General features: G+C 40.8%; 2 protein-coding genes across 2 annotated transcripts in view; both read left to right on the forward strand.

The window, feature by feature from the left end:
• Positions 1-18,988, forward strand: part of PKD1L3 (polycystin 1 like 3, transient receptor potential channel interacting) — a 35,741-nt gene extending 16,753 nt beyond the window's left edge. The window contains exons 19-43 of the mRNA XM_079316306.1: positions 784-908; positions 1,732-1,858; positions 2,553-2,687; positions 3,377-3,615; positions 3,868-4,066; positions 4,452-4,682; positions 4,903-5,004; positions 5,191-5,369; positions 5,723-5,869; positions 6,372-6,571; positions 6,728-6,954; positions 7,468-7,681; positions 8,610-8,838; positions 9,574-9,805; positions 10,249-10,345; positions 11,032-11,172; positions 11,868-12,053; positions 12,900-13,227; positions 13,325-13,458; positions 14,084-14,211; positions 14,548-14,708; positions 15,381-15,591; positions 16,091-16,192; positions 17,343-17,474; positions 18,269-18,988. Coding sequence (XP_079172432.1) covers positions 784-908; positions 1,732-1,858; positions 2,553-2,687; positions 3,377-3,615; positions 3,868-4,066; positions 4,452-4,682; positions 4,903-5,004; positions 5,191-5,369; positions 5,723-5,869; positions 6,372-6,571; positions 6,728-6,954; positions 7,468-7,681; positions 8,610-8,838; positions 9,574-9,805; positions 10,249-10,345; positions 11,032-11,172; positions 11,868-12,053; positions 12,900-13,227; positions 13,325-13,458; positions 14,084-14,211; positions 14,548-14,708; positions 15,381-15,591; positions 16,091-16,192; positions 17,343-17,474; positions 18,269-18,394 — 4,332 coding nt within the window. The 3' untranslated portion in view covers positions 18,395-18,988. The remainder of the gene's footprint in view (positions 1-783; positions 909-1,731; positions 1,859-2,552; positions 2,688-3,376; positions 3,616-3,867; positions 4,067-4,451; positions 4,683-4,902; positions 5,005-5,190; positions 5,370-5,722; positions 5,870-6,371; positions 6,572-6,727; positions 6,955-7,467; positions 7,682-8,609; positions 8,839-9,573; positions 9,806-10,248; positions 10,346-11,031; positions 11,173-11,867; positions 12,054-12,899; positions 13,228-13,324; positions 13,459-14,083; positions 14,212-14,547; positions 14,709-15,380; positions 15,592-16,090; positions 16,193-17,342; positions 17,475-18,268) is intronic.
• A 4-nt stretch (positions 18,989-18,992) lies between these two features.
• Positions 18,993-25,877, forward strand: GCSH (glycine cleavage system protein H). The gene is made up of 5 exons (XM_079316100.1): positions 18,993-19,338; positions 22,341-22,420; positions 23,451-23,514; positions 25,050-25,181; positions 25,745-25,877. The coding sequence occupies exons 1-5, from the start codon at positions 19,008-19,010 to the stop codon at positions 25,840-25,842; spliced, it is 705 nt and encodes a 234-aa protein (XP_079172226.1). The 5' UTR covers positions 18,993-19,007; the 3' UTR covers positions 25,843-25,877.

The following is a 25,877-nucleotide window of genomic DNA, read 5'->3' on the forward strand; positions in this document are numbered from 1 at the left end:
TACACTGAAAACTGAACAGGACAGAGAACACAGCATCAGCTCTGACCTCTAATCAGTGACAAGCACATTGTGATTTTTTTTCAGATTTGCTTCTATCCCCTCCTTTTACCCCCTAATTCAAGGAAGCCACAGGTATTAAATATTCGTGATTGCTGCCACTACTTCACAGCTTGGACCAGCTCTGGTTGCTGCTTACACTTTTGCAGAAAGCTCTGATTATTTGTTCAGAAAGATGCAATATGTTTATTTTGTCCTATCCTTTCCTATCTATATGTGAATTGTCACAGCTGACTCTGTGAGTTTCCTGGGCTGGACATACTTTAGTTTCATCACTGCACGGGAGTAGGGATGAAATAAATCTAACCTGAGAGAAAAGATTATGAACTGGACAAGTTCCCCAACAATAATCCACTAATAATACACAACTGATATGTAATTAGGTCTTGCTTTCCCAAGTAACTAAACATTAACACGGCTAGCTAAGGATATTAATACACAATATGTTGATTGATGTCATGCTTGTAATTTCAATATACAGAAGTTATAAATACTGTAATATAGAAGTAAAATCTGTAGGGCATTTATTTGCTATCTGCAATGTTTCAATGAGAATTACAGAAACTGAATTGCAGTAGAATAACTTTCTCTGAGATTAGGAAACTCATCACCAAGTTTGTCAGCTTAGTAAAACACCAAAATTGAATAGAAGTAATGACAAATAATATGCAGCATGATGATCCTGAGTACCTTCATTTTAAGTTTCCTCCTCTAATCCTTTTCCAGAGTTCAGTGTCACACCAGCTCCTGAGTACAGTTGAAAATCTCCAGAGTGCCCTTCTGTTTGGGAAGGCACCAGGTGATGAGCCAACAGTCCTCACCTCTCCCTCTGCCACAATGTACATGCACAGGTAATAGCTGCAGTGTCACCCACTGAAGCTTCTGGGAGCTACAAATGTTAATTCCATTGTGCTTAAACAGAATGTTTGGAACTAACTAAATATTGTAGCATAATGACAATTTCAATAGTGCACCAAGGCTGTTGTTAGTGACTGATAGTGAGAACAGCTTGGACTCCAGGAAACTGGAGTCCTCTTGTCCTCTTGGACACCTTAGAAATTCCCATGCTGTGTGTTCTTTAACCAGCAGAGAATTGACAACAATTTCCTGAATGAGGCACTAGTCACTTACTTTTGAAATTATGTAGCAAACTCATACCAGCTAAGGGTTTCTTTTCTATTCCAAGTTGCCAATAATGACATGTTGTATGGAATTGTAACCAGTTTGGCAGAAGCAAATACCATCTTGAGGAGCCTGACAAGCATTTACCATTCCCTATAATCATCCCTAAATTGTTCATGAGAGCCTGGTTTTTATTCACATCAAACCGTGCATTCAAATCAAGAGCATGTTCACACAGAAATCAAGTCCTTCAAATAAATACATCTTGATACAACTTTCTCTCCAGATATGCCAATTCCACCCCTTTTCTGATGATTCTGTAGTTGCATTATGTGGAGTCCTGCATCAGGGACAGATTCATGTACAAAGTATTAATTGGCAGACTTGGAAATAATTTTGCAACTAAGTTATACCCATGAAAAGACAAAGCTTTCTCTGTAGATATGAAGTCCATGCTATTGATGTTTGGGTTTTTTCTGGTGTTTCTTTTTCCTTTTATTATTTTTTTTCTCTTTTATTCTGCTTTGCTTATGCCCAACCCTAACTGGACAGATTGCAAACAGAAAACATGGATAGCACATCCATTAACATCTCCAATTCCAGCTCTGCCAGCTTTACTCTCCCACCTGCTTCCTCTCTCAATGTTTCAGGAGTTGATGGTGAAACAGTGGATATAAGGGCAAGTAAACAGCTTTTATCCAACTTTATCTGATATACAGCTTACATTCCTGATCTAATGGTTTTAAAATCATTTATCCTTGCACAAAGAACACACAAGCACACATCATTCCTCCTGTCATGACAAGAAAATAATTTGAAAATATTGGTCAAGAAGCCTTCATTTATCTTAATTGCATGAGATTGGTTCAGCAAGTTAAGGAAAACTGAATTCTTAAATTCCCCATCCCATCAGCCCATTAAATACACTTCGATTCACAAGTACAAGACAGGAGCAGGCAATAGAATGAATCAATATCTACAAATCTATTTGCTGTTTGTTTATATCTTATGTCCTGAGGAGGATGCAAAAGCTCAGAGTACAAATCACACTCAAACTAATCTACTAGCAGGAGACCCCTAAAATACCTGCAAACATTTGTTTTTTCATGGTAGATTTTCCAGCTCTGCCAAAAAGGTGTCACAGTCTATGGAAACAATAAAGATTGTTGTAGACATTTCAGAATGAAAATCACTTTCAAGGTTTATAGACCCACCTTAGAGATAAGTCTTGATTAAATCTGGATAGAGACTTCTTGGAAGTCGACTTCTATTTGGGTCTGAGCTCAATCTTTCACTATTCAGCAATTCAGAGTGTGAATAAAATGAAATATTTACAATAGCTCAGTTGTCTGATTGTTAATGTCTCCTAACAGATGGTGAGCTTTGCCATGAATCCCTTTTTCTCCAGTGACAACAGTTTTGACATCAGTGGAACAGTGGGAGGTCTAAGCCTAACTGGTCTGGATGGTTTGATCATACCAGTCAGCAACCTCAAAGAGAACATTGAGGTAAATCCATTATTTCCTAATTCTCACCCTCTTTTCCCATTTTTTTCCTTTCTCCATTAGCAAACTATCATTTGTGCTATCATTTGTGAGGTGAACACAAATGCTGGTAGTGCTCATTACTTTAGGTAATGGCCTGATGCTGTCTGTAGTTGTGATGGAGGGATTTGTGTGATATGGTAAATGAAATGACAAGTATTTTTGTCTTCTCTTGAAAAGGAGGTATTTTATTCTTCCTTTAATGAAGATTCCTAAATGAATGTAAGAATGCTAATGGTTGGGGAAATAGATTCCAGATTACAATCATCTCAAAGCACAATGTGAAGTCTGATTTCATCATCCAACCACTGTATTTATTGTACTACACTTTGGCTTTCTATCCTATGTATAAAATGACATCTAAATCATTCATATGTGCACTTCATGCAGCCAGTGTCTCAGTCATAAACACAGTTCTCAGTTCAGAAATGCACCAAGGGTCATAGACTTTGTGATGAGTCTACACAGATTTTAAATTAACTTTTCAGAGGTTAGTTTATATTATCAAAAAAAAAAAAAAAACTTTGAAAGTGATATTTTTGTTGGCCGTGCTTTCTTGATGTTATGAAAAAAGATAATCTAGCATGTGGCTGCTTGCTAAGAAGAAAAATGCTTTTCTGTATTTAAACCTATGTCTTTCTGTTTAAAAACAGATCATCTTACCACGGCTTTCAGCAGCTCAGGAAGATAAGATTCTATTGAAGCTGGGCAATTATAGCACTTTTCAAGTCAATGTTACCTCAGAAAACACATCTATAGTGATCCACCTGGAATCTGAACATGATATCCCACTAATACTTTACTTGGGGTATGGTTATCATCCAAATGAAACCAACTATGACATGAAAAATCATCTGTTCTATAAGAAATCTGGAGGTAAGATAATTGGTTAGTGACCATGAACTTGCAGAATAAGCCCTGACCATGAGTTCAGGTGTCTAGCTGGAAGCAAGCCTCATGTTTCAAAGTTCCAATCTCTTGAATAAAATGTTCATAAACAGGAGCAAAGATTGGGATGATTTGATCAATGAATTGCTAAGAATGATTTCACTCCTGTTTCTTTGGTTTATTTATTACATGCAATAAAGCTGCATACTTCTGAATTAGCCTTTCTGTATATACATTGAAACAAAATTACTTATGTTCAAGGTGAGACAAACAGCTGGGTTCTCAGCCCAGAAGAACTCATTTTTGGAGAGGGAACCTACTATTTCATGGTTTTACAAGACATGGGGATGGATTCAGCAGTCTACAGTGGGCTAACCATAAATGCCACTTGCTTTGCATCCCGCTGTGTATTCTGGGACGAGCACCAGGGAGGCTGGAACAGCTATGGATGTCATGTAAGTAGAGCAAAACAAAACAATGTGTCTGTTACACTCTTCAAAGCCAGCCCTCATAACCACCATCATGTAGTAACTGACACCATAAAACAAGATCATTCTGAGATATTTTAATAAACTTAAGAAGTTTAGTCATAATGAACTAACCTTTGAACAACATTTCCATTTCTTGGGATGAAATTCTATATAAGAAGAAATGGAACCATTCTGACAAGGACATAATATATTATAATTCCCATTACTGGTTAGGTGTTAGAATTAATACTTATTATTGGAACTTGAACAATTTGGTGTGCAGCAGCTCTCTACACTAACTTATCACTCTCACCACTGTATTCAAATTTGCTAGGTAAGTCTTTTATCAGGAATCTTTTTTGGGTTTCAGGTAGGACCAAAAACAAATCCTAGCAGCACACAGTGCCTCTGCAACCATCTGACCTTCTTTGGGAGCTCCTTCTTTGTCCTACCCAATGCCATAGATGTCAGCAAAACAGCACAACTGTTTGGTACATTCGTGGACAATCCTGTGGTGGTGACAACTGTAGGATGTATCTTTCTGATGTATGTGCTTGTAGTTATTTGGGCTCGAAGGAAAGATATCCAGGATAATGCCAAAGTAAGTCTCCAGCTAATAAAACCAAGGTATTCTGGCCAATTCCCACCATGCCTAGCCTGTTTAATAGGAAGTCTTTAACCAATCCTACTCGTTTTCCTGTAACTCTCTGTTTACTGGTAAGTAAACATTGTTCACAAGATCACAAATTCCTACCCCCAGCTTTCAGGAATCTGTACTTTCAGGACAGCTAACATGCTGCTCGTGTTGTGTGGTTCTGCAGGTGAAGATCACAGTCCTGGAAGACAATGACCCCTTTGCTCAGTATCGTTACCTTGTGACAGTTTTCACAGGACACCGCCGTGGCGCAGCCACAACCTCCAAGGTATCAGTGGCACTGTGTGGGAGGAGAGTTGATTTGCTTAGAGAGCTGGATGAATAAAGGAGCACCTGAGGCTATGAAACAAGACTGCTCAAATGAGCCAGAAAGCCCTCAGGTTTGATGAAAGGAGAAGTAATCACACATAGGATGGAGATGTGCAAATCTTCGTTTTGCCTCTTTATTTTCCAGGTGACTCTCACTCTCTATGGTCTGGAAGGAGAGAGTGAGCCCCACCACCTAAATGATCCTGATACACCAGTCTTTGATCGTGGAGGAGTGGATGTTTTCCTCCTCTGCACCTTCTTCCCTCTTGGGGAACTGCAGAGTATTAGATTGTGGCATGATAATTCAGGGGACAGTCCATCCTGGTAAGTAGAGGACTGGAGATGCTGGGAAGTAAAAAATCCACAAATAATTTTTTATAATGACAATACCTTTCCCTTTCTAGCACTTGAAAATTATCTTTACTGCAGTTCTAGTAAGAAAAGAAGTGTTAAGATTCTAGTTTTTGCAGCTAAATAGACCAAATCATAGCCTAAACTGCAGGACCAGCAGTGCTTCCCATATCCCATGTCCAGTACAGGATGGGATATGTCCTGTGCCTTACAGTATAGTCACCCTAAGAAGCTGAAGGCCAGAGTTTGTCCTCCACAGCCTTGTTGAGCTCTAGATTTTAGACACTCAGTGACATAAGACTGTGCCCTGTGTGTTTTTCCAACAGGTATGTGAATCGAGTATTAGTCCATGATCTGGCATGGGATCAGAAATGGTACTTCCTCTGTAACTCTTGGCTAGCCATTGATATTGGAGAATGTGTCCTAGATAAAGTGTTCCCAGTAGCAACAGAACAGGACATGAAGCAGTTCAGGTACCTCCTATTTCATGGAATTTTTTACTCTTGATAGCAGTCAATCTGGAAAAACAAGCATGAATAAACAGACCAAAGCTGAAGAAAAAAATGAAAATAAGGAAGGTCTTTCCACTGTCCTTAAAGGGCTCTGAACAAGGGAGAGAGGGTGGATGGTTACATAAATCTAATCATTACCCTAACAGTAATACCATACTGAAAATATTGATGCTAAAGAAGGATAGCCTGACAAGCCTACAGAAACCCAAACATCTTCTCTTAGGTGTAATTTTCTTAACAATTTAAATAGTTATGCTATGCTGTGACCAAAAGGAAAGGACATAAGTAGCTATGACCATTCCATGCAAATCAAGCCATGATGTTTGATAATTCCTCCTAGTTACTGCTTCTGCTAATAGTGCCTAGAAGCACGAACAGGCTGGGACCCTGAACTAGGGCTTTGTTCTTTCCTCACACCTCTCCTTTCTACATATCCATTTGATTTCCCTTTTCTCCTTCCCAGCAATCTGTTTTTCATGAAAACCTCCAAGGGTTTCCAGGATGGGCACATCTGGTACTCGGTTTTCAGCCGCTCCCCGCGCAGCTGCTTCACGCGAGCCCAGCGCGTGTCCTGCTGCTTCTCGCTGCTCCTCTGCACCATGCTGACCAGCATCATGTTCTGGGGTGTGCCAAAGGATCCTGCTGAGCAGAAAATGGATTTGGGTAACAATCCTCACCATTGCTTGGGCAGGCAAACAGAGAGACAGCAGAATCTGGGAGCAAGAGTTGAATAAATGGGTTTTTTTCACAAGAGAGAGACCTGATGGTTTATTTTGACTGGGGTTATTTTCCCTTCTCTCCTCTGTTTGACCTTGACAGGTAAGATCGAGTTCACATGGCAGGAAGTGATGATTGGCTTTGAGAGCTCCCTCCTCATGTTCCCCATCAACCTGCTCATTGTGCAGATATTCAGGAACACACGACCCCGGCCGGCCAGGCAGGGCAGAGAGAAGAAGCCGGGAAAGAATGGCCGAGTGTCCCCAAGCCTGCCTCCCACCCCAGGGGCCACCCCGGCTGCCTCTCTCACTGCAGAGGCTGTGACAAAGGCAAGTCCCAGCGAGTCCTGCACTGCCCTCTGCTGCCACACACTACTGGCTTCCCCAGCTCCAATTTCCCTGTTCTGATGCCCTTCAACCAGTCTGAAGAGAAAAGCCAGTTACCACTGATGCAAAGCATTCATTTGTCCACCTAAATGCAATCCTTCACTAAGGTCTGCCTTTGTGCACCCCAGCCCTTGCACAGTTATTGTCTATGACCAAATCTCTGTGTTCAGGAGTTAAAGCAAACACTAAGCAAGACAGTAAAGATAAAAGGTATAATGGACCACATTTTCCTCAGCTTAGTTCCTCAAGCAGGCACACTGCCCTTGCAAACCCTGAAAGCTTCCTTGCTGAACTCACTGAAATCTGCCTGTCACATCCAGCACTGTAGGATGTGCTATTCTTATCCATTCTGGATTTTAGCAGTTGGTGAAGCTCCCAGCCAGTGGTACTGTCAGATCACATCAGTTTAAGCCACTGCAGCCAGAGTCACTGCTGTGTTGCTGCTGTCTTTCCTAGGACATAAGAAGAATTGCCAACTCACTCTTTAAAGCCCTAAAGACTCCATCTCTCACCTCAGTACCAGACCTTGAAAAATCAACTAATATCAACACACTCCTGTCACTGGTTGAGGACATCATCTGTCAGCAGAATGGAGCTGGGCAAGGGTTTTTTGATGAGAGCAAGAAGGATGGTCCTATAAGTGTCACATTGGGTGCTATGGATATCCAAGGTAAATAGCACACTATGAAATGCCTGCTGAAATCTTTGCAGTGAAAATTATCATAGCACTGGGTGTCATGACCCAAGCTCTTACATTCTGACTCAAAGGCAACTACAGAATCACAGAATAGCAGAGGTTAGAAGGGATCTCTGGATCCCAACCATGCTGCTCAGAGCAGGGCCAGTGGGAGCAGGATTGCCCAAGAACAGATCAGTCAGATGCTCAATGTCCCCAAGGATGAAGACTCCACAAATTCTCTCAGCAACCTACTCCAGTGTCCAACAACTACATTTTTTCTTATATTCAGAAAATTCCCATGTTTAAAGATGTGCCCTTGCTTCTTGTTCTTTCACTGCACCACTGAACACTCAACTAAGTAAAAGCAACTGTGAAATCTCAGTTTCTTTTGCTATAGAATTAAATGTTTGCTACCAGTCTGGTTTGGGAGCTGAATCAGCATCTACAAATGAAAAGACTCACAAACTCTTTGACCTGTCCCTTTTTTTTTTAAATTTCTTCTTGGCCTTGTGCTCTCATTCCTTTCAGTCTGACTCTCAGTTAAAGAATGAGTAAACAATCTCACTGATTTCATTTAAGACATACATTTGGCTTTTGCAGGGAGTCTTCCAAGCTACTAATTACACAAGTAAACCATGAACAAATTAACAGTTGATCTGATCTGACCTGTCTATTAAGATTTTAGGAGTGCTGTTTAAAGCAGTTGCCTTCTGAAAAAAGTTCCAGGCCATTCCAGTAGAAGAGTATTTAGCTCTAGTATTAAAGCTGCTTTTACATGTCCCTTCATATGTTAGTCTTCACTTCATCACATTCATGATCTTTAGCTCCATTTCTACCACCCTTTGTATTGAACATTAGTTTAATCTGGGACTATTTATTTTCTCAATAAATAAATAAATAACTAATCATTTGCCTGCAGAAAAAACAAGAAGTCCAACTGCAGAGAAGAGAATGTGTGACCAGCTGAAGTACAGTGATTACCATCGCTGCTTGTACATGCAACTCCAGCATGTAGAGATGGAGCTGGAATTACTGGGGCCCCATAAATTTCAGATGCCTCAGAGTTACACACAAGCTGTTTGCCAGGTTCAGCACATGAAGAACCTCCTAGAGAACCAAATCTGCTCATCATCATCCATCACTGAGGGGTAACCCAGTTCTCATTCTCAGTATAAGTAAATTCAGGTCATGAATTCAGAATTGGGCAGGATGACAGAGCCCAAATTATTACTGCTTAACATGTGCTAGATAACTACTATTACATCTGTAAAAATAAGCCTTACTATTATACCACTGCAGGAGCTACAAAGAAATTTCCATGTACTGTGAACTGCACACAAAGGCAATAATGACAGATCGTTGCTGTTTGTCATTTTTGCTTCCAAAGTGGAAAGTTACAATACAATGCCATGTGATAGTAAAGGGCTGGGATAATCATCCAGCTCCAAAGAAGTCTCTTAAAGTGTATGGATAAAGAAAAATTAACAAGCAGACAAAAATAGTTCAGTGAAATATGATAATTAGGTAGGAAGTATTGAAAACAATTGCACTAATTTCGTCACTTGGCCATTATGGTGATCACAAGAGATGCATTCAGCAGCTTTAATGCACTCATAGCTTTGCCAATAATTCTGCTGGAGATCCAATTACACATGAACTGAGGAGTAAATAAGTTCATCACATTTATTTTGATTTTAGCTGATCTCTGCACACTTCCTTGTTATTTTTTCTCACTGTACTTTTCGGTATCCATATATCCTATATAACTGCATTCATTAAAAGAATATTTTGATTTTATATCATGAGATGTTGCCTATTCCCAGTGAACCTCATGACCTGTTCCATCACAGACTGATTTTTTTATCTTCTGGTTGTCTCTCAAGGTGGTCCCATCCTCCCAGCTTGCCCAGCGATGACAAGAAAAGTTCTTCTCCCAGAGGGCTGCCCTGGTGGTTTGTGTTCATTGCTTGGTTCCTTGTGGCAGCCACCAGTGGTGTGTCCGGGTTCTTTACCATGCTCTATGGACTCCACTATGGCAAAGAGAACTCCATCAAGTGGCTCATCTCCATGGTCATCTCCTTCTTGGAAAGTCTTTTCATCACACAGCCCTTGAAGGTGAGAGCCTCAGAGATACAACCATTGGCCAAGATAAACTCACCTCTTGCCATTGCAGGAAGATAATGGAACACGTTCTAAAGACCTAAAGGATTTAGGATATAAAATGAGAAGTCTTTGCCCTCAAAACAAGAGCAGGCAGGTGATTTACAGAGTTCTGTTGGGTTTTGCTGACTTTAACTCCATTAGTTTCATCTCCCTTGCTTTGTCAGGGTTTTATGAGGTTTCTGACTAATGAGGATGTGTCACAAAATCAGTTTAGCTGGACAAACCCCAGCGCTGTGCACTGTTTTCTTGTTTATGGGCTTCAGCTGCATAGGTTCAACAAACCCAGAGCTGAAATGTTTTCCTGCAGTGCCTGGATCCAAAGGGATCCAGGTCAAAGACAAAGGCTTCTTTATAGGAAATGGGAATATGGTGAGTCTGTAGCTGATTCTTTCCAGGTGCTGGGATTTGCTGCTTTTTTTGCTCTGGTTCTGAAGAAGGTGGAACATGAGGATGAAGAAAACACAGCTATTGATGGGCCTTTATCTGCACAAGGTAACTGCCTGCAAAGTTAAAAATTATTAAAGAAAGTGCAGGATTCTCCAAGCTTTTGGAGTGCTTTATGAATGAGTATGTGACTAAGCTCAACTGGCTTGCGACAAAACCTGTAACTATTCCACAACTTAGTGAAAATAAATAAGTGACCAGTAAAAAATGCATCCTTCATGAAGACTAGTAGCTCTTTATCCCACAAGCATAACTAAAACTTCTCACAAAGAAATTTCCCACATCCTTTAAGCCCTATATGGATGTTCTCAGGTTACATATTTTTCCACAGCCACAATTATTCCCCTAAATTGAACAGTGGCTTCTGTAGTCATAATCATATCTAAATAAAGCCTTCAGCAGCAGACAGGAATCCTAGGGCACAGCAAAGTTATCTGATCTACAGCTTCCTCCCTGCTCAGCCTCAGGCTATGGATACACCACCTTCTGAGATGCTCAGCCTAGACAGAGACACCTGGGCCACACCTGGTCCTAAACCCTACACACTGTGTTTGTGAGCTCCTTCCTCCCCACTGTTTGCCTTACAATTGCTAGAGTAATTGTTTAAATCACATCCTCTGTATCCCTGAGGGAAAGCATTAGATAGAAATGTTTCCTTAGAAAGTCCAAACAAACAAAAAGGAGGACATGGATGATAATTGACTAATCCCAGGGTTCACTGCTCTCCCCCACAGGTGATTCACACCCTCTCTTTGGGGTCCGAAGGGACAGCAGAAGCAATATTTACCGACCACCTCCCCCTGCTGATGTGGAGAAAATGAAAATCAGCTGCATGAAGGAGCAGAAAGCATTTGCCCTCATCAGAGAAATCCTGGGTATTACCCATATTACCCAACAAGATTCTCTTGTTTTATTCAGTAACACTCATCAGTAATTTTACAGAAGTGAAAACACTGTTCTCTTGGGTGACAAAGTTTTGGCATATCTTCAGTTTTCTGCCAGCCATTATGATGTAGAGACAGGCTGTTCCATGGCAGCTGGAGCTGCAGGGAGGTGGGAATGTTAGCTGGAGATAAAAGTGTAGCTAAGGTTCCATGGTAGAGAAACTCACCACAAACACAAAAGATTCAAGAAAAGCAGAAAGGATAAAAGAAGGAGGTCAGCAGTTAAGTGAAGCTGAAATCAAAGAGCAGAAGGAGGCCATCTTTCTAAAAGCAGATTATATCTATAGATAATGATTTATACTCCTGTTCCTTTCCTCTAAAATCAATGGCAAAAAAAATTACCTTAACTTCACTTGGAATAAAGCTGGGCTAGCTGGAGCTGCCATGACTACTATTCAGCATTCTCACTTATTTTCTTGACTCCTACTCATATCCCAAATGTGAAACTTAAACTACAGCACATTGAAGCAGCTTGAGTGCATTCATTAGCACTGGTCACTCAGAGTCTACAAAACACCTCCTTGGCCTAACAGGTGCTGACAGCAGTAATCATTCATGCAATCTATTTTAAACTGCATCGTTAATTCAGAGCTCACATGTGCTGTCTCTTCCTGTTTTTTTTCCAGCCTATCTGGGGTTTTTATGGATGCTGTTGCTGGTTGCCTATGGGCAGAGAGATCCCAATTCCTACTATTTAAACAAACACATTGAGGACAGCTTTACAGATGGATTCCACGATGTCTACAGTTACCAGGATTTTTTCACGTGGGCAAACACTACTTTACTCAAAAATCTTTATGGATCATATAAAGGTGCAGAGTTGCATTGTTTCCCTTCAGCTTGCCAGATTCTGAAACATTATTTGTAATACTTGCCTCTAACTTGCATATTTGAGTGGAGAAAGGGACTGAGAGTGTACAAGGCCAGCAAGGAATCATACAATATGAATACCAGTGGATAACAAAAGCCCACAGCTTGACCCCAAATTAAGCATCTCCTGATATTTTCCTCTTATTTAATATAACCCAAAAAGTCTGTCCTGCAATGCTAATTTTTTTCAAATTTTACGTTACTTACTCCAGATATTCAGATATAAACTCAGTTTTACACAACTTTCCATAATGAAAAAAAAAAAAAAAAAAAAAAAGAATGGCAGACAGGTGGCACCATAAAGCTTTTCCTCAGGAGAGTTGTTTGTATCAGGACTTGGGTCAATGTGAGGCAAAATTATGCAATATCAGCATGTTTCTATCTAGCCATATCCAGTAAAATATGACTCATTTTCCAGCTCACATTTAGTGGTAAATATTGAAATATATTAGCAGAGGTTTTCTTTGGACATGACAAGCCATTTGAACACTAAAAATAAAATTACTCTTCTATGAGACTCAAGGTGAGTCACTTTCCCCCAGGTCTCACTTTCCTTCTGCATAAAATACAGATGGGGGTGACACAGAACCCTGTTATTGGGAATGTTATTTAAGAATTCAGTTCAAATCAATATGAGGGTTTAATTTTCATGACTATTTTGCTTACAGTGTTTCCAAGAAAAGAATATATGGCAAAATATTAATGCATCAGTGAGTCATAAATGAAATGAAGAAATATTATGAATTTTGTCATAATGCCAGTGCTGCTCTTTTCCACCCCCTGTTTAGGATTCATTACAGATGGCAATTCCAAGCTGGTGGGTAGTGCTCGAATTCGCCAGGTGAGAGTGAAAGGAGACACCTGCCCTGTTTCTCCCAGACTCCAGCACGTGGTTGAGGAATGCCATGCTCCATACTCCCTACAAACTGAGGATACAACAGTTTATGGGGAGCACTGGAATACCTCAGTCTTTGATAACTCCTCTGATTTCAGCTCAGCATGGCAGTATCAAAGTCAATCCAAACTGAGAGGACACCCCAGCTGGGGTAAATTTGGCATCTACAGTGGAGGGGGATATGTAATTCACCTGGGAACAGACCCTAAAAATGCCTCCAGGTACCACTTGTGTTCTTGTACGTTATCAGTGCACCTTCATGTGATGCTGTCTCATTCCTGTATAAATCAGATCACTGGCTACACATTCTTTTGGCAGAATTCTCCAGTACCTTTTCAACAACCTCTGGCTTGACACCTTCACAAGAGCAGTGTTTGTTGAATTTACAGTCTACAATGCCAATGTGAACCTCTTCTGCATTATAAGCCTGATGTTTGAAAGCAATGCTTTAGGTGAGAGCCTTTTCTAAGTTACACATTTCTGCAGACAGCAAGCAATGCACCTACAGAAGGCAGATTTCAGCTAATCACTACAATATTAAAACAAAAATGCAAATCACTGTATTTTTTGTTCCAGATGACTTCTAATGTATAGCTATGTAATCACATCTGGATACAACAAAGAGAATAATGAAAGCAGATTCTGATTTAAAGGCTACAGGAAAACATTTGGTCTGAACCTCCTTAGGGTGTGTCCAAGTATTGGAAAATGCCCAAATGGAGCTCATTTTGGGTTTAGAATGAGATTCAACTTTTTAAAAATTCCAAATCCTCCTGCTGTACTTCTGCATTTGCAGTCCAATTCAAACTCAGTCCTGCTGGGATTACTATTGTGCTATCCCACAAGACTCAAGCAGAAAAGCACTACCACTGTAAAAGTCTTGACTCTCTGAAATTCCTGTTTGAAGAAAATTTCAAACCCTCTAGAGTTACTCACATACTGAAATCTAAATCTTAGTTCAATAGTTTGATTCAGCCTCAAGCTTACGTGAAAGCAAGTACAAAAGTCTCACTGGTGAACTGAGTTGTTTGAGTGAAAGCAGAAAGAGCCCTGAGGTGATCCTTGTTTGTTTTTTAGGGGCCTTTTTCACAAGTGCAGAGCTGCAAAGTGTCCGGCTCTACCCCTACACCGACAGCCTCCACATCTTTGTGGTTGCAGCAGAAGTCATTTATTTCCTCTTTATTGTGTACTACATGACAGTACAGGTGAGGCCCAGTGGAAAGTTTGCCTGAGAGCTTTATCTTGTGCCTGCTGTTGATTTCACTTACAAAAGATTTAGGACTGTACTTGATTTCAGTAGTACTGGTGCTGCTACACCTATGGAAGATGGAATGAGGTACAGTGTCAGTACTAAATAACAGGAATGCAACACTTTATTTGGCTTGGATGCTGTTTTTGAGAAAGATGATGAGAAACTAGTGTAAGATGTAGTTTTATTAATGCAGAGCAGTCTCCTTTATAGTGGAGGGCAGTGTCCTAATGTTCAGAGGTGCATTGTATGATATGGAATCATGAGACTGAAACAGTAAAACTTCTCTCAGGGGAAGCTGCTGAAGAGTCTGAGATGGAGATACTTCCATAGCAAGTGGAATCTCCTGGAGATGGCCATTATATTGATTAGCTGGAGTGCTCTGTCAGTGTTTGTGAAACGGACAGTCCTTGGGACCCGGGACATCAGCTACTACCAGGAACACAAGGAGGAGTAAGTACTAATGTCTTTAGTGTATTCTTTGTGGTTGCTACTTATGCAGAAATAAATCTATTTTTCCTCTTCCCAGATAGTCCCTTGTCTGTGCTATAGCTATCCTACATTGCTATATATTCATAAAGCCTGTAAGTGTGTCAGGGTTTCGATTTGTGTCAGCAATAGGATTTTCTTCTGATACTTCTCTAATAAAATCCAGCAGACTTGAGCACCAAGCTGCCTATTTTTCTGTCTGCATCACCCTCTTGTGAATCTACAAGTCTTTCTGCTATAGGACATCCACCCAGAAAGCACACAATCTGCCTTGGTCTTTGTTGCAAAAAGCCATTGGTTAGAGGGCAATAATGGAATATTTAGTATAGAATGGAAAGTTACAGCATCTTTAAAAAAAATGGGCACACAGGAAAGACAATAGAATCACAAGATAATGAGCAGAATTTGGGCTACAGCCTAGACCTCCTCTCCTTAAAAATCTTAGCCATGCACAACTGAGCTTTTTGTGCGCACATAGTAGGAAGAGCAAGTGGGAACACTCAAGTAGGAACACATTAAGTCTCCACTGAAACCCCAGCATAGGGGAACTGGCTTTACCACCATACCCATTTATGCACTTCAAAGGATTCTGTGTGCATGGTATATTATGTATTTTCCTTTTTTCCCCCCTAACAGCTCCATAAGTTTCAGTGAAACAGCGAGAGCTGATGCAGTTCTTGGCTACCTGATTGCATTCCTGGTGCTTCTCTCCACAGTGAAACTGTGGCATCTGCTGAGGCTCAACCCTAAACTGAACATGATCACTTCCACACTAAGGAGGGCATGGGGTGATATCTCTGGATTCATCACTGTTATTGTAATCATGTTCCTCGCTTATTCCATTGCTGTGAGTATCATGGTGCTTTCTCTTGTCTGCTTCCAGGTACTGTCAGGTTAAATCAACTATTTCTGAATGCTAAAAGCAACAGAGCTTTGCCATGTAAAATGGAATAAAGCTGCCTGTCTAAATCTTAGTTTAGCAGCTTGGAGCCCAAGTTTTCCATATGAGTGAAAGAGAAGCTAAAACATCCACTTGTCTGTTCTTTGCAAACTGAAATTTAGTGAAAAAACCAACACTGAGCTGAAAAATAAGGATTCTCTATCTGTAATAGATGTGACAACGAACAAAGCATAGGAAAAAAAAAGAATATTTTCTGGATAAAGCTTATAATGTGGAGCATTCAGAAAGTGCCATTTGCTGTTTGGCTAGTTTATAATTGGGAAATAATTATCTTTTTTACATATCTAGTGGCAGGTTGAACATTCTCGTATCTGTGACAAAGCTAAGCACATTTTGCAGCAAGGACTCTGATCATGACACAAGACATGACTTCTGTCTTCTGCAGGCAAACCTGATATTTGGCTGGAAGCTCTACTCTTACAGGACTCTCTTTGATTCGGCAGAGACCATGGTCAGTCTTCAGCTGGGAATCTTCAACTATGAGGAGGTACCACACCTAATTTTGAGAAGTTTACAGCTGTACAATTGGCATCTCAGCTATCAAATATGCTTTGACCCAGCAAATAGAAGGACTTTCAATTAGTGTTAAACATTTATGCAATTTTGCAAGCTCCACAGCTCTCTAAAGCAGCCACCCTTTCTGAGACAGAAAAAGAGATCAAGTGGAACCTCTTTAATATCCTATTTTGACCACAAGGAGGCTCATAATGAACCTTTCATTAAGAAAGCTGCTCATATTTCAACTAGAGATGTTACTAATGATACAAAAAAGTTTTGAGCATTTTCCTTAGAAAGCTACTGATAAAAATGTGAGCCCTGTTTTTGTTCTGAACACCCTCTCTATCTCCCAAGAAAGGCAAGGCCTTCCACAGGGGAACTTCATGCTAATTTTTTTGTTGTTGTTGTTATCTCTTATATACCACTTTTCCAGTAAAATCTTTCAAATATTTCAATATCCTTTGAACATTTCTTTGTGAATTAATTCTTGGACATCTCTGACTGTGAAGTCCTCCTTGATGCATGTTTTTAGACCATGGATCCAATAGGAATATGGGTGGCTTTGAAGATCAGTAATTTGACACATTTTCACCTCAACATCCCACTCAGGTTAATAATGAAAATATATTCCTATGTTGCAGCTTGTACGAAAATTAGTGTTTGGATTTTTCACAACCCTTGATTTATAAGTGTCTCTGACAGTCTGACTGCGCTTCTTTGTAAAGCATACAGTAAAATAAATGAAATGCATACAGGGATTTAATCTATTCTGAAAGCTGAACCATTAGGAAGCTTCAGCTGTCCTGTGGATAAACAGATCTCCAGGCTTGTCAACTTTTATCTGAAACTGTCAAACCATTACAATCAAATGCAAATACTTTGAAACTCCCAAAAATTGCCCATATTCACACACATATATATAAAATATTCTGTTGTCTTTGTACTATATCATATCAACAAAGGACAATACTAGAGTAGGAAATTTATATATGTGTATGACATATATGTCATAATTGATTAGACACAGGATTTTCAAGGTGATAGACTTCTTACTGGGTATTAACTGCTTGTATGTATGTATGAAGGTATGTATGCTTTTTTGTTTATTTTATTGATGTCTTACCTTATGTATTACACAGGTCTTGGACTACAATCCAATTTTAGGCTCCTTCTTAATTGGATCCTGCATCATTTTTATGACATTTGTGGTACTGAATCTGTTCATTTCAGTGATTCTGGTTGCTTTCAGTGAGGAGCAGAAGCATTACCAGGTTTGTTCATCTAAGCTCTCCTGCTTTTAACATTTTTTGTTCAGTGCTTACTCAGGTATTCAACCATGGATGAAAACCATGTAAATTCAGTCCAGCTCTTAAAAAGGCAACATTTGCTCAGAAAGTACACTTCAGGTTTTCCAGATTTGCACTGTCTATTCCTGTTCGGATGAGTCCCTGTTCAGATCTGATTTGTAGCCTTCTGTTCACATACTACATCCATCAAAAAACTCTTAGGCTTGTGCTGGGCTATATTGAAATTAGTGACAAAATTGCTACTGAAGTGCATGAGGCTTTACAGATCCTTTTAAAACTCTCACTGTAAGTGCCTGACTCATTCAAGCGATGATAGTGCAGTGTGAAAATCCATCTTAGCACTCCAGTACTGCCCAGAATTCCCCTATGTTTTAAATAAAGTCAAGGGAGATGAAAACAAAGCATATAGCTGATAGAAGACAGGATATATATTTAGTTTTTCTCATTTACTCCATCTAGCATCTCACTGTGTATACCATGAGCTATATGGGAGTTGGAAAGTGCACTTCAGGCTCGTGTAGAAGGATTTCCATAAGAATTCACAGCCAAAATTTCTGTAGTGTCCACACTCATCTGGGGCTTCTGTCTGGATAAAAATATCAGCACGATGTTTTGTTTGGCAGTTGCTCATGCTCTGCTGAAAGTTGGCCCATTTCACCTCAAGTAGAGATTTTGTCATGCAACTTTCTCCGTCTTCAGCAGAAACTGAATGCACGTTGGGTGTGCACCTCTGAGTAACTTATTTGCTATTATTTCAGGCTTCAGAAGAAGAGGAGATTGTTGATCTAATGCTAATGAAGCTCTTCAGTTTCTTTGGGATAAAATGCAAGAAGGAAGAGAAGCCAGTGACTGGTGAACAGCTGGAACAACCTGTCAGCGAGTGAATGAAGACCACCTTGAAAAAGCACTTTGCTTGCGGGCAAAGTATTTAATTGTTTGCTATCAGCTGCAGTGGTTAGAGTTAGGTTAGATTATAGGCTTAGGTTATTACAGCTTCTGATTAAAATAGGTTTTCCCGAGACAATGGCTGGAGCTCTGTTAGGGGAGGTTTGTGTTAAAGATTAGAAAAAGGCTCTTCGGGTGTTGGGGCACTGAACAAGCTCCCAGGGAATGGCATGGCCCCAAACCTAAGAGAGCTCATGGAGCATTTGGACAATGTTCTAAGGCACATGTGGGATTGTCGGGGTGTCAATGTTCTAAGGCACATGTGGGATTGTCGGGGTGTCTCTGAAGGGGCGGGAGCTGGACTTCGAGCCCTGTGGGTCCCTTCGAACTCAGCCTGTTCCGTGATTCTGGGAAAACTACGCGGTGTTCACCCCCAAAGTGCTGCCAGCGTGTTATTCTTGAGTAATAGCTAAGAAACAGCGGTAACCCTGAGGCGAAAAGTCCCACATGCATTTGCTGTAGACTCGGCCTGTATTTATTTAATAAACACCGAGGCGTTGTTGCGCTGTTTGGTTAAATCCTTTCGGTCTCCGCCGCGGCGGTGCGGTGAACATGGCGGCTCCCTCAGGCCGCCCCGTGCCCGCTGCCGGCGGGGCGGAGCCCGGAGCCCGGCCCGGGGCGCGGATCCGAGCCCAGCCAGGGGCACGGGGCCCAGCCCGGGCGGCCCCTCAGGGCCCGCGGGCCCCCGGGTCACCGCGCCGGCCCCGCCCCGCCGCCATCGCCGCCTCCCGCCGGCACCGCCCCCGCCCGCCCCCGGCAAAGATGGCGTGGCGGGCGCTGCGGCGGGTCGGGCCGGTGCTGGCGCCGCGCTGCCCGCGCCTCCCGCTGCCGCCGCGGGGGCTCGCGGCCCGCAGGCTGGGCACCAGCTCGCTGCTGCAGTCCGGTGAGTGGCGGCCCGAGGGAGGGAGGGACAGCGGCCCGGGGCTGCGGGGAGCCGGCGCTGCCTGTGCCCGGCGGGGTGGGCAGGGTGGGCTCTGGGGGTTCGCTCCGGCCCGCGGGGGAGCCCGCGGCAGCCGGGGCTGGGTGCGCGGCGCGGTCGGAGCGCGGGTCCCGCTGGCTTCCATCCCTGTGTCCCTCCCTCCTCCCCTGCCTCCCGCCGTGCCGCAGCCGCCCGGAGCCCCCCGGAGTCGGCGGGGCCCGGAGAACCTCGCAAGATGGCTGAGCCCCCGAGCGCCCCTCACCTGCCCCGGGCGCTGCTGGCGCTCCCGGCCCCGCTCCCACAGGAGCGGCTCCATCTCCGTTACTCGCCCAGAAACTTTTAACCTCGCCTCCACACTGCAGTTTTGAGCGCAGCGGCTCAGTCCCCCGTGTTCCCAAGGAAGATTCGCAGAGTGAGCCGAGCGGGGAGCGCACCAGAATAGCGGATGGCTTTTCCCGGGGTTGCCGCTCGCCAGCGGCTCGGTGCGGGCTCCGGGGAGCATCGGCAGCGATGGAAGGGGCAGGGTGGGTGCCTGGCGGGGGCAGAGCCGCAGCCGGGACCCAGCGGGCTCGCAGGGCTTTGAGCCGCTCTGCCTGCACAGGTTTGGCTCCGGCTCCGGTCAGGGGATGCACCCGTGCATCAGTGCGTGCTGCGGTTTCCATTTGGCGTAGTTAATTCTGTAAGCATCTATTGGTGTCAAAGCTCTCTTTGAATGGAAGTTGCCCACGAAAGTCTGAAAAACAGAATCTGTGGTAGTGTAGCAAACAGAAATGTTTAAAAAGCAAGGAGGAGAAAATTCTGTCAAAGACTGCCACTAAGAACTCATCCATTTCTTTCCAGACAATCTTAAATCCACCTGTTTGTCTTCTGCTGCAAGTGAAAAAATTAATATTGTTCATTACTTGCAAACTCAGTCAAGATCTAAGCTTTTATTCTGGCCAATGTACCTAGTTTTTCTATACACATCACTTGAAGGAATAACAAACAGTGCTTATGTTTGAGGCGCAGAGGAAAAGTTCTGTATTCCTCTTTGTGGAGGTGTGAGTTCACTCTTTGGGTATGTATGAAATATTTAACAGAGACAGGTTACACTAAATGAAAGTTCAGATGTGCTAGTTAAACTAAAACCAAAGTCCTGTTGAGATGAATGAAGCTAGAGTAAATTCAGCTGTTCTTCTGTAAAAGAATGCAGAGAGATTTGGTATGCATTGACATTTCATATTCCTTTAGGTTGATTTATTTGATGGGCTGACCACCTAAGTTCAAAGTTCAAATTTTGAGATTACTTATTAACTGTTTTTCATTTGACCTTTACTTTTTTGCAGTGTTTTTTGTTGCATGCTCAGAATTTTAATTTTTCACCTTTTTTTGTCCTGCAAGAAAGTTACGTGATCTTCTAACTGTTCAGGACATTTCACTGCTGTATGCCAAACTGCTGTGAAAATCTCCTGTTCATTTATTAGCCTTGCTTTATAAACAGATTCTATACAATATTATTATCCTGAGTAAAAATGTAGTGGCTGGCTTCTTTGTGCCATGTGTAACATCACTAATATTCAGCTTGGGTTTGAGATTTGTCATTCTCCATTCTTATGGTTCATTACTCATTTCCAATAGAATTCCCATGGGTTTAACATCTTGACCCAAAATTATTTGAGACATTTAACACTGTTCATTAGAGTGTGTTGTGAGATTTTTGTAGTTATAAGTAGTGCCAGATGGAATTCTGTGGATTTTTGACTGATAATCCATGAAAAAATACTTAATATATTGAGTTTACTCATGTTTGTTTTGTATTATACTTGCAAACCCACATATTGTTCTACTGAGCTCTGTAAAACTTGGACCCTAATGTAAGACAAAGTGTTTTATCTGAGACTTGCTACTCTTGAACTTTTTAGACACAAGAGGATCACTGCAACTGAAGAAGCTTAAAGTATTGACAGTGGGGAAAGATTTTAGCAGGTCTACAATGAGAGCTTCTCTTTTCCATATGTACAATTTTAGAAAATATGCAAGGATTTGCAGAAGTGTAGTTTCTCTGGTATTTGCCCTAAAGAGTCCAGCCCACAGTGGAAAATAAAAATAAATATATATTTTTTTAATTTAGGAAGGTAACTACAGGGAAATTATATAGAAGTGAGAAAATGGACATGGCAGGCTGAAAATTCTCAGAGTAAGAAAAGGTCCAGGAAAAATGTTAGCTAGAAAAATGTTGCATGTTTCTCTTACTTCTTTTGAGGTTTCTCCATATGTCTTTATTTGTAAAATTGCTGCTGTCTTGAATCTTCCATATGTGAAATGTAAGGAGAATTGTAACCTTGCTGTGAAAAGACTGAAGGTTTTAACAGACCTATTTTAAAGTGATACAGAGTAATGACTGTGTTCTTCTCACAGTAACAATATTAACAGAGAGCAAATTCTATTAAGTTGCAGTTGTCTGTATGAATTGCCTTATTAATTTATTCTGTATTAATTTGCCCTAATATTACACAGAACTGTGCCAGCTTTGCACTTTGAATGAGATGCTGAAATGCTCACAGTGTTTCTAGAGTCACCAACACTGGCCTTCCCAGCCATAATAAAGCAGTTATCAGAAATAAACACTAAATATGGTTGAAAAGCTTCTGCGCTATCATACATAGAAATGTATACAACTATGAGTAAAACACACATCTAAGCTTTAGATTTGCACTTCTGTTTGAAGCAGAGCTGCTCCTGTAGTTTATCAGTGTCCAGATGGCTGCTCAGGAGCTGATAATACTCTGAGCAGGACACTCAGAGAGCCCCTGCCCTGTCACTGAGCGTGTTCTGTGCTTCTGTCAATTGCATGTGCTGGTTAAAATATTTTGCAAGAAAAATGAACACACTCAGTGAAAAGCCCCACAGTTTAAGCCTGCAAATGTGTTACTGTATTTAAGTGAGCAAGGTGTCACTTCTTTCCGAAATGTTTTGTTTCCTTTTAGCCCGAAAATTCACAGACAAGCACGAATGGGTATCTGTGGAAAATGGCATTGGAACAGTAGGAATCAGCGATTTTGCACAGGTATTGATCCCTCCCTCCTTGCCCAGGTCTGCAATATTTATTTTTGCCTATTTGCTCTGTCCTTGCTCTTTGGACATTTACTGTTCTTTTGTTGCTTTTTGCGTGTGCAACATGCACATGATTTTTTGGACCCGAGTCTATCCCATTATTTGTGATATTTGTGCCATCTCAGTATTCTAATAAGGTCTTAATAGCTTCAGACTGAGTCTGTGGAGAGCTGAACTTGGTGAGAAATGTCAATGTTCAGGTCTAAGCCTGAGCATTTCGTGGCTGTGTGAAGAGGACATCATGTACATTTTTAGGTCAAATTTCCTTTGAACACAAATATGATGAAATCCCTCTGGCTAAAGAACAGTTGTGAACAGATGTACAGCATGGCATATATTTCTTACTCTAGGACAGGAATTCCTTTGGATTTTTTTGTTCTCATGCAGATACTGGATTTTGGAACAGTCACAGGCAAATTCTGGGCTGTATGTAAAACTTAAAAAAGAATGGGACAAGCTATCAATAAATGGAATTAATGTTTCTCAGGACAAGCAGCATTTCTTTTAATCCCAGGTTTCTGTCAATAACTAATACTCTGTGAGATCTCTGGCCTTTTGTAAGATAGGGTACATGTGTCATGTAGGACAAGATAGGGAAGAGTTGAGCCAATTCTTATGGTGATAAGGGTCCCAATTAAGTGAGTAAATTGTGTGCTAACAGCTCTCTGTAGCTGATGTTGAGAAGACCAGCAGATGTTATTCCTCATTCTGCCAGAAGAAATCTGCATATAAACTGAGTCTGAGGGTTATTAACACTCTAAATAGAGAAACAATAATTTGGTATTTGGGGCATGATAACACAACAGTTTACTCATATTAAATGTTTGCTAAGAAAAAAAGTGAAAAATATGTGATCTGTATAGAATGAGAACAACATTTAGAGACAAAGAATACTTATGTGCAATTCAAGAGTTACTGTATCTGTTCTCTCCTATGTATAGTTTTGTTAATGTTTGTTCTGATGCTTTTGTTTTTCTGTTAAGGAAGCATTAGGAGATGTTGTTTACTGTAGTCTTCCAGAAGTTGGTACAAAATTGAGTAAACATGGTAAGTTTCAGTTCTAGTTGTTTGCTCTTGAAGTGATTATTCTGCTCATTCCACTCTTCCTTTACAAAGATAGATTTTCTGAAATAATATTTATGGTTATTAATACCATTATAAATCTTCTGGATGCAAAATAAATTCAGGTGTTTCTACAAGAGGTAGCTTTAATTTTAAATTCTCACTTCCAGACTGCTTAGCAGCAGAAAATATACACTTTTTAAACTGTGAAGATATTTATTAAAAAATAAAGTATTAAAATATTTTTATAATAATTTTATCTGTAGTCTGTTTTTAAAATATTTATGCTTTGATCTGAACTTGTAAGTGTTTCTCTGTAATTCTTCAGTTATGCACTTTGGGAATTGTGTGATGTGAAACTTCTAATTGATATCAAACAAATTTTTCTACAGATACAGACTCAGTAATTTTGGGGGATCAAGTGTGATCACAGATTTTTTGCTTGTTAGTGATGTACAAGTTGTTACATTCTTCATCATTCAATTATGTAACTTTTCCTGTTAGAGTGAACATTAACAGGTAGAAATTAAAAACTTTTTCATGGATTAACATGGAGAAGTGTCTTAACAGTATATGAAGAAAATATTTCCATTATTTTCAGACAATTTTTAAAAAAGAAACCAGGGGTTATGTGGTAAAGTAGAAGGCCTTTCTTCTGCCATCCTTCTTGTGGAGTAGATCCCTATCAAACTCTTTTAGCCAAATCTATTACATTGAATGCTGACTGTTAGACAGAAGGTCTCTTTGTGTAGGATTTTAATTAACCAATTTGTAGTTTTGCTTTATTTGAAGGAATTTCATTTCATTTAAGTTCTCTTTTCTACCCGTTCCGGCCTCAGTCTAATTCCAAGAACAAGTTGTTCTCAGATCCCTTGTGCTGGTGCCTATCTACCCTTGTGACAGCTCCCTGTTCCTTCAGCCTCTGTCTTGTTTGCTTGTGGCTGAGAGCTGCTCTGGATTAACTTTGCTCCAGGCACCATTTCCATAACTCCCTACAAAATAGGAAAAAGGGAAGAGCTGCTGGGTGCTTCCAGTATGGTGCTTCTGAATACTAATGTGTGTTTTCCAGTCAGTGCAAATGTAAGACTTGATATTGTTTCTGAAGGAAAAATGGGATTGTTGAAATTGTGGCTGTGTTGATTTTGTAATCAAATTACAAATAGAAAGGTTTAAATTGTAGATAAATGGCATATTTAAGTCTCTTGCAGCAAGAGCTGGGTGTTGTTCCTTCTAAGTCAATAATATCATATGTGCTGTAGGTTTTAGGCAAAGGATTAACCAAATGTAAGGAATGCCTGTCCTTTCTATAGTAGCCAGCTAGTACATATTCCCCAGAATTCAAGAGCATAAACATCATATTTAATAATGCTGATCCTTGTCATAAAGTGGGTGACTGCAGTCTGTTTCTTGCTCAAGATCAAGACATTTCTTCACTGCTGTGTCATCACCAGAATATCTGACAACAAATGGAAGTGCTTTGTGTTTTTGCCTTAAACATTCAATCACATTCTCTGTTTCAGATGAGTTTGGGGCTTTGGAAAGTGTGAAAGCTGCTAGTGAACTCTACTCCCCTCTCTCAGGAGAAGTGACTGAGATTAATGCTGCCCTTGCAGATAATCCAGGGCTTGTCAATAAATCCTGTTATCAAGATGGTAAGATGTCACTTTTATCATTCAATAATGAATAATATGTGGCTTCTTGCTACTACAAATGGCTTTGCAATTCCTGTTCTTTCAGTTTAATGGTGTGGAGACTTCAATGAAATATACTGAATATAGTTCAAGCCCAGTAAAATTTAATGTAAAAGCATTATCACGGTGTCATTTTTGAACATCTGTTTTACAACATGTTATTTTCAGATATACACCGTGGCTGAATTTAAATCTATTTGCCTTGACTGCATTTCTGGGTTCTAGATCTTGTAAGAGTTCACAATAAAGAGAGATCAGGCTCCTTGTTTTTCCAGACAGCATTTCCCTCTGTCACAGCCAGCACTAAACTGCACAATTGCTCTGACTCAAAAGGCCATTTCTTATCTTGGTTGGTTGTTCATTTTTTAAAATACTGAAATGTTGTTTTGCCTGCACAAAAACCTGGCTGATTCTCCAGTGATCCAGGGTTAGTTGTTCCTGCTGGGAGTGCTTTCCTAAGGCAGTAACATGAATGAATTGTTCTTGTAGGATGTTACCAATTCTTTTTAATTTCATAACTACAGGTTGGCTTATCAAGATGACTGTGGCAAACCCTGCTGAACTTGATGAACTGATGACTGAAGATGCCTATGAGAAATACATAAAATCCATTGAGGACTGAGCTGGAATAATGAAATAAATTAATATAAAATCTCA

The sequence above is a fragment of the Erithacus rubecula genome (genome assembly GCF_903797595.1).
Source record: "Erithacus rubecula genome assembly, chromosome: 12".
Lineage (NCBI taxonomy): Eukaryota > Metazoa > Chordata > Aves > Passeriformes > Muscicapidae > Erithacus > Erithacus rubecula.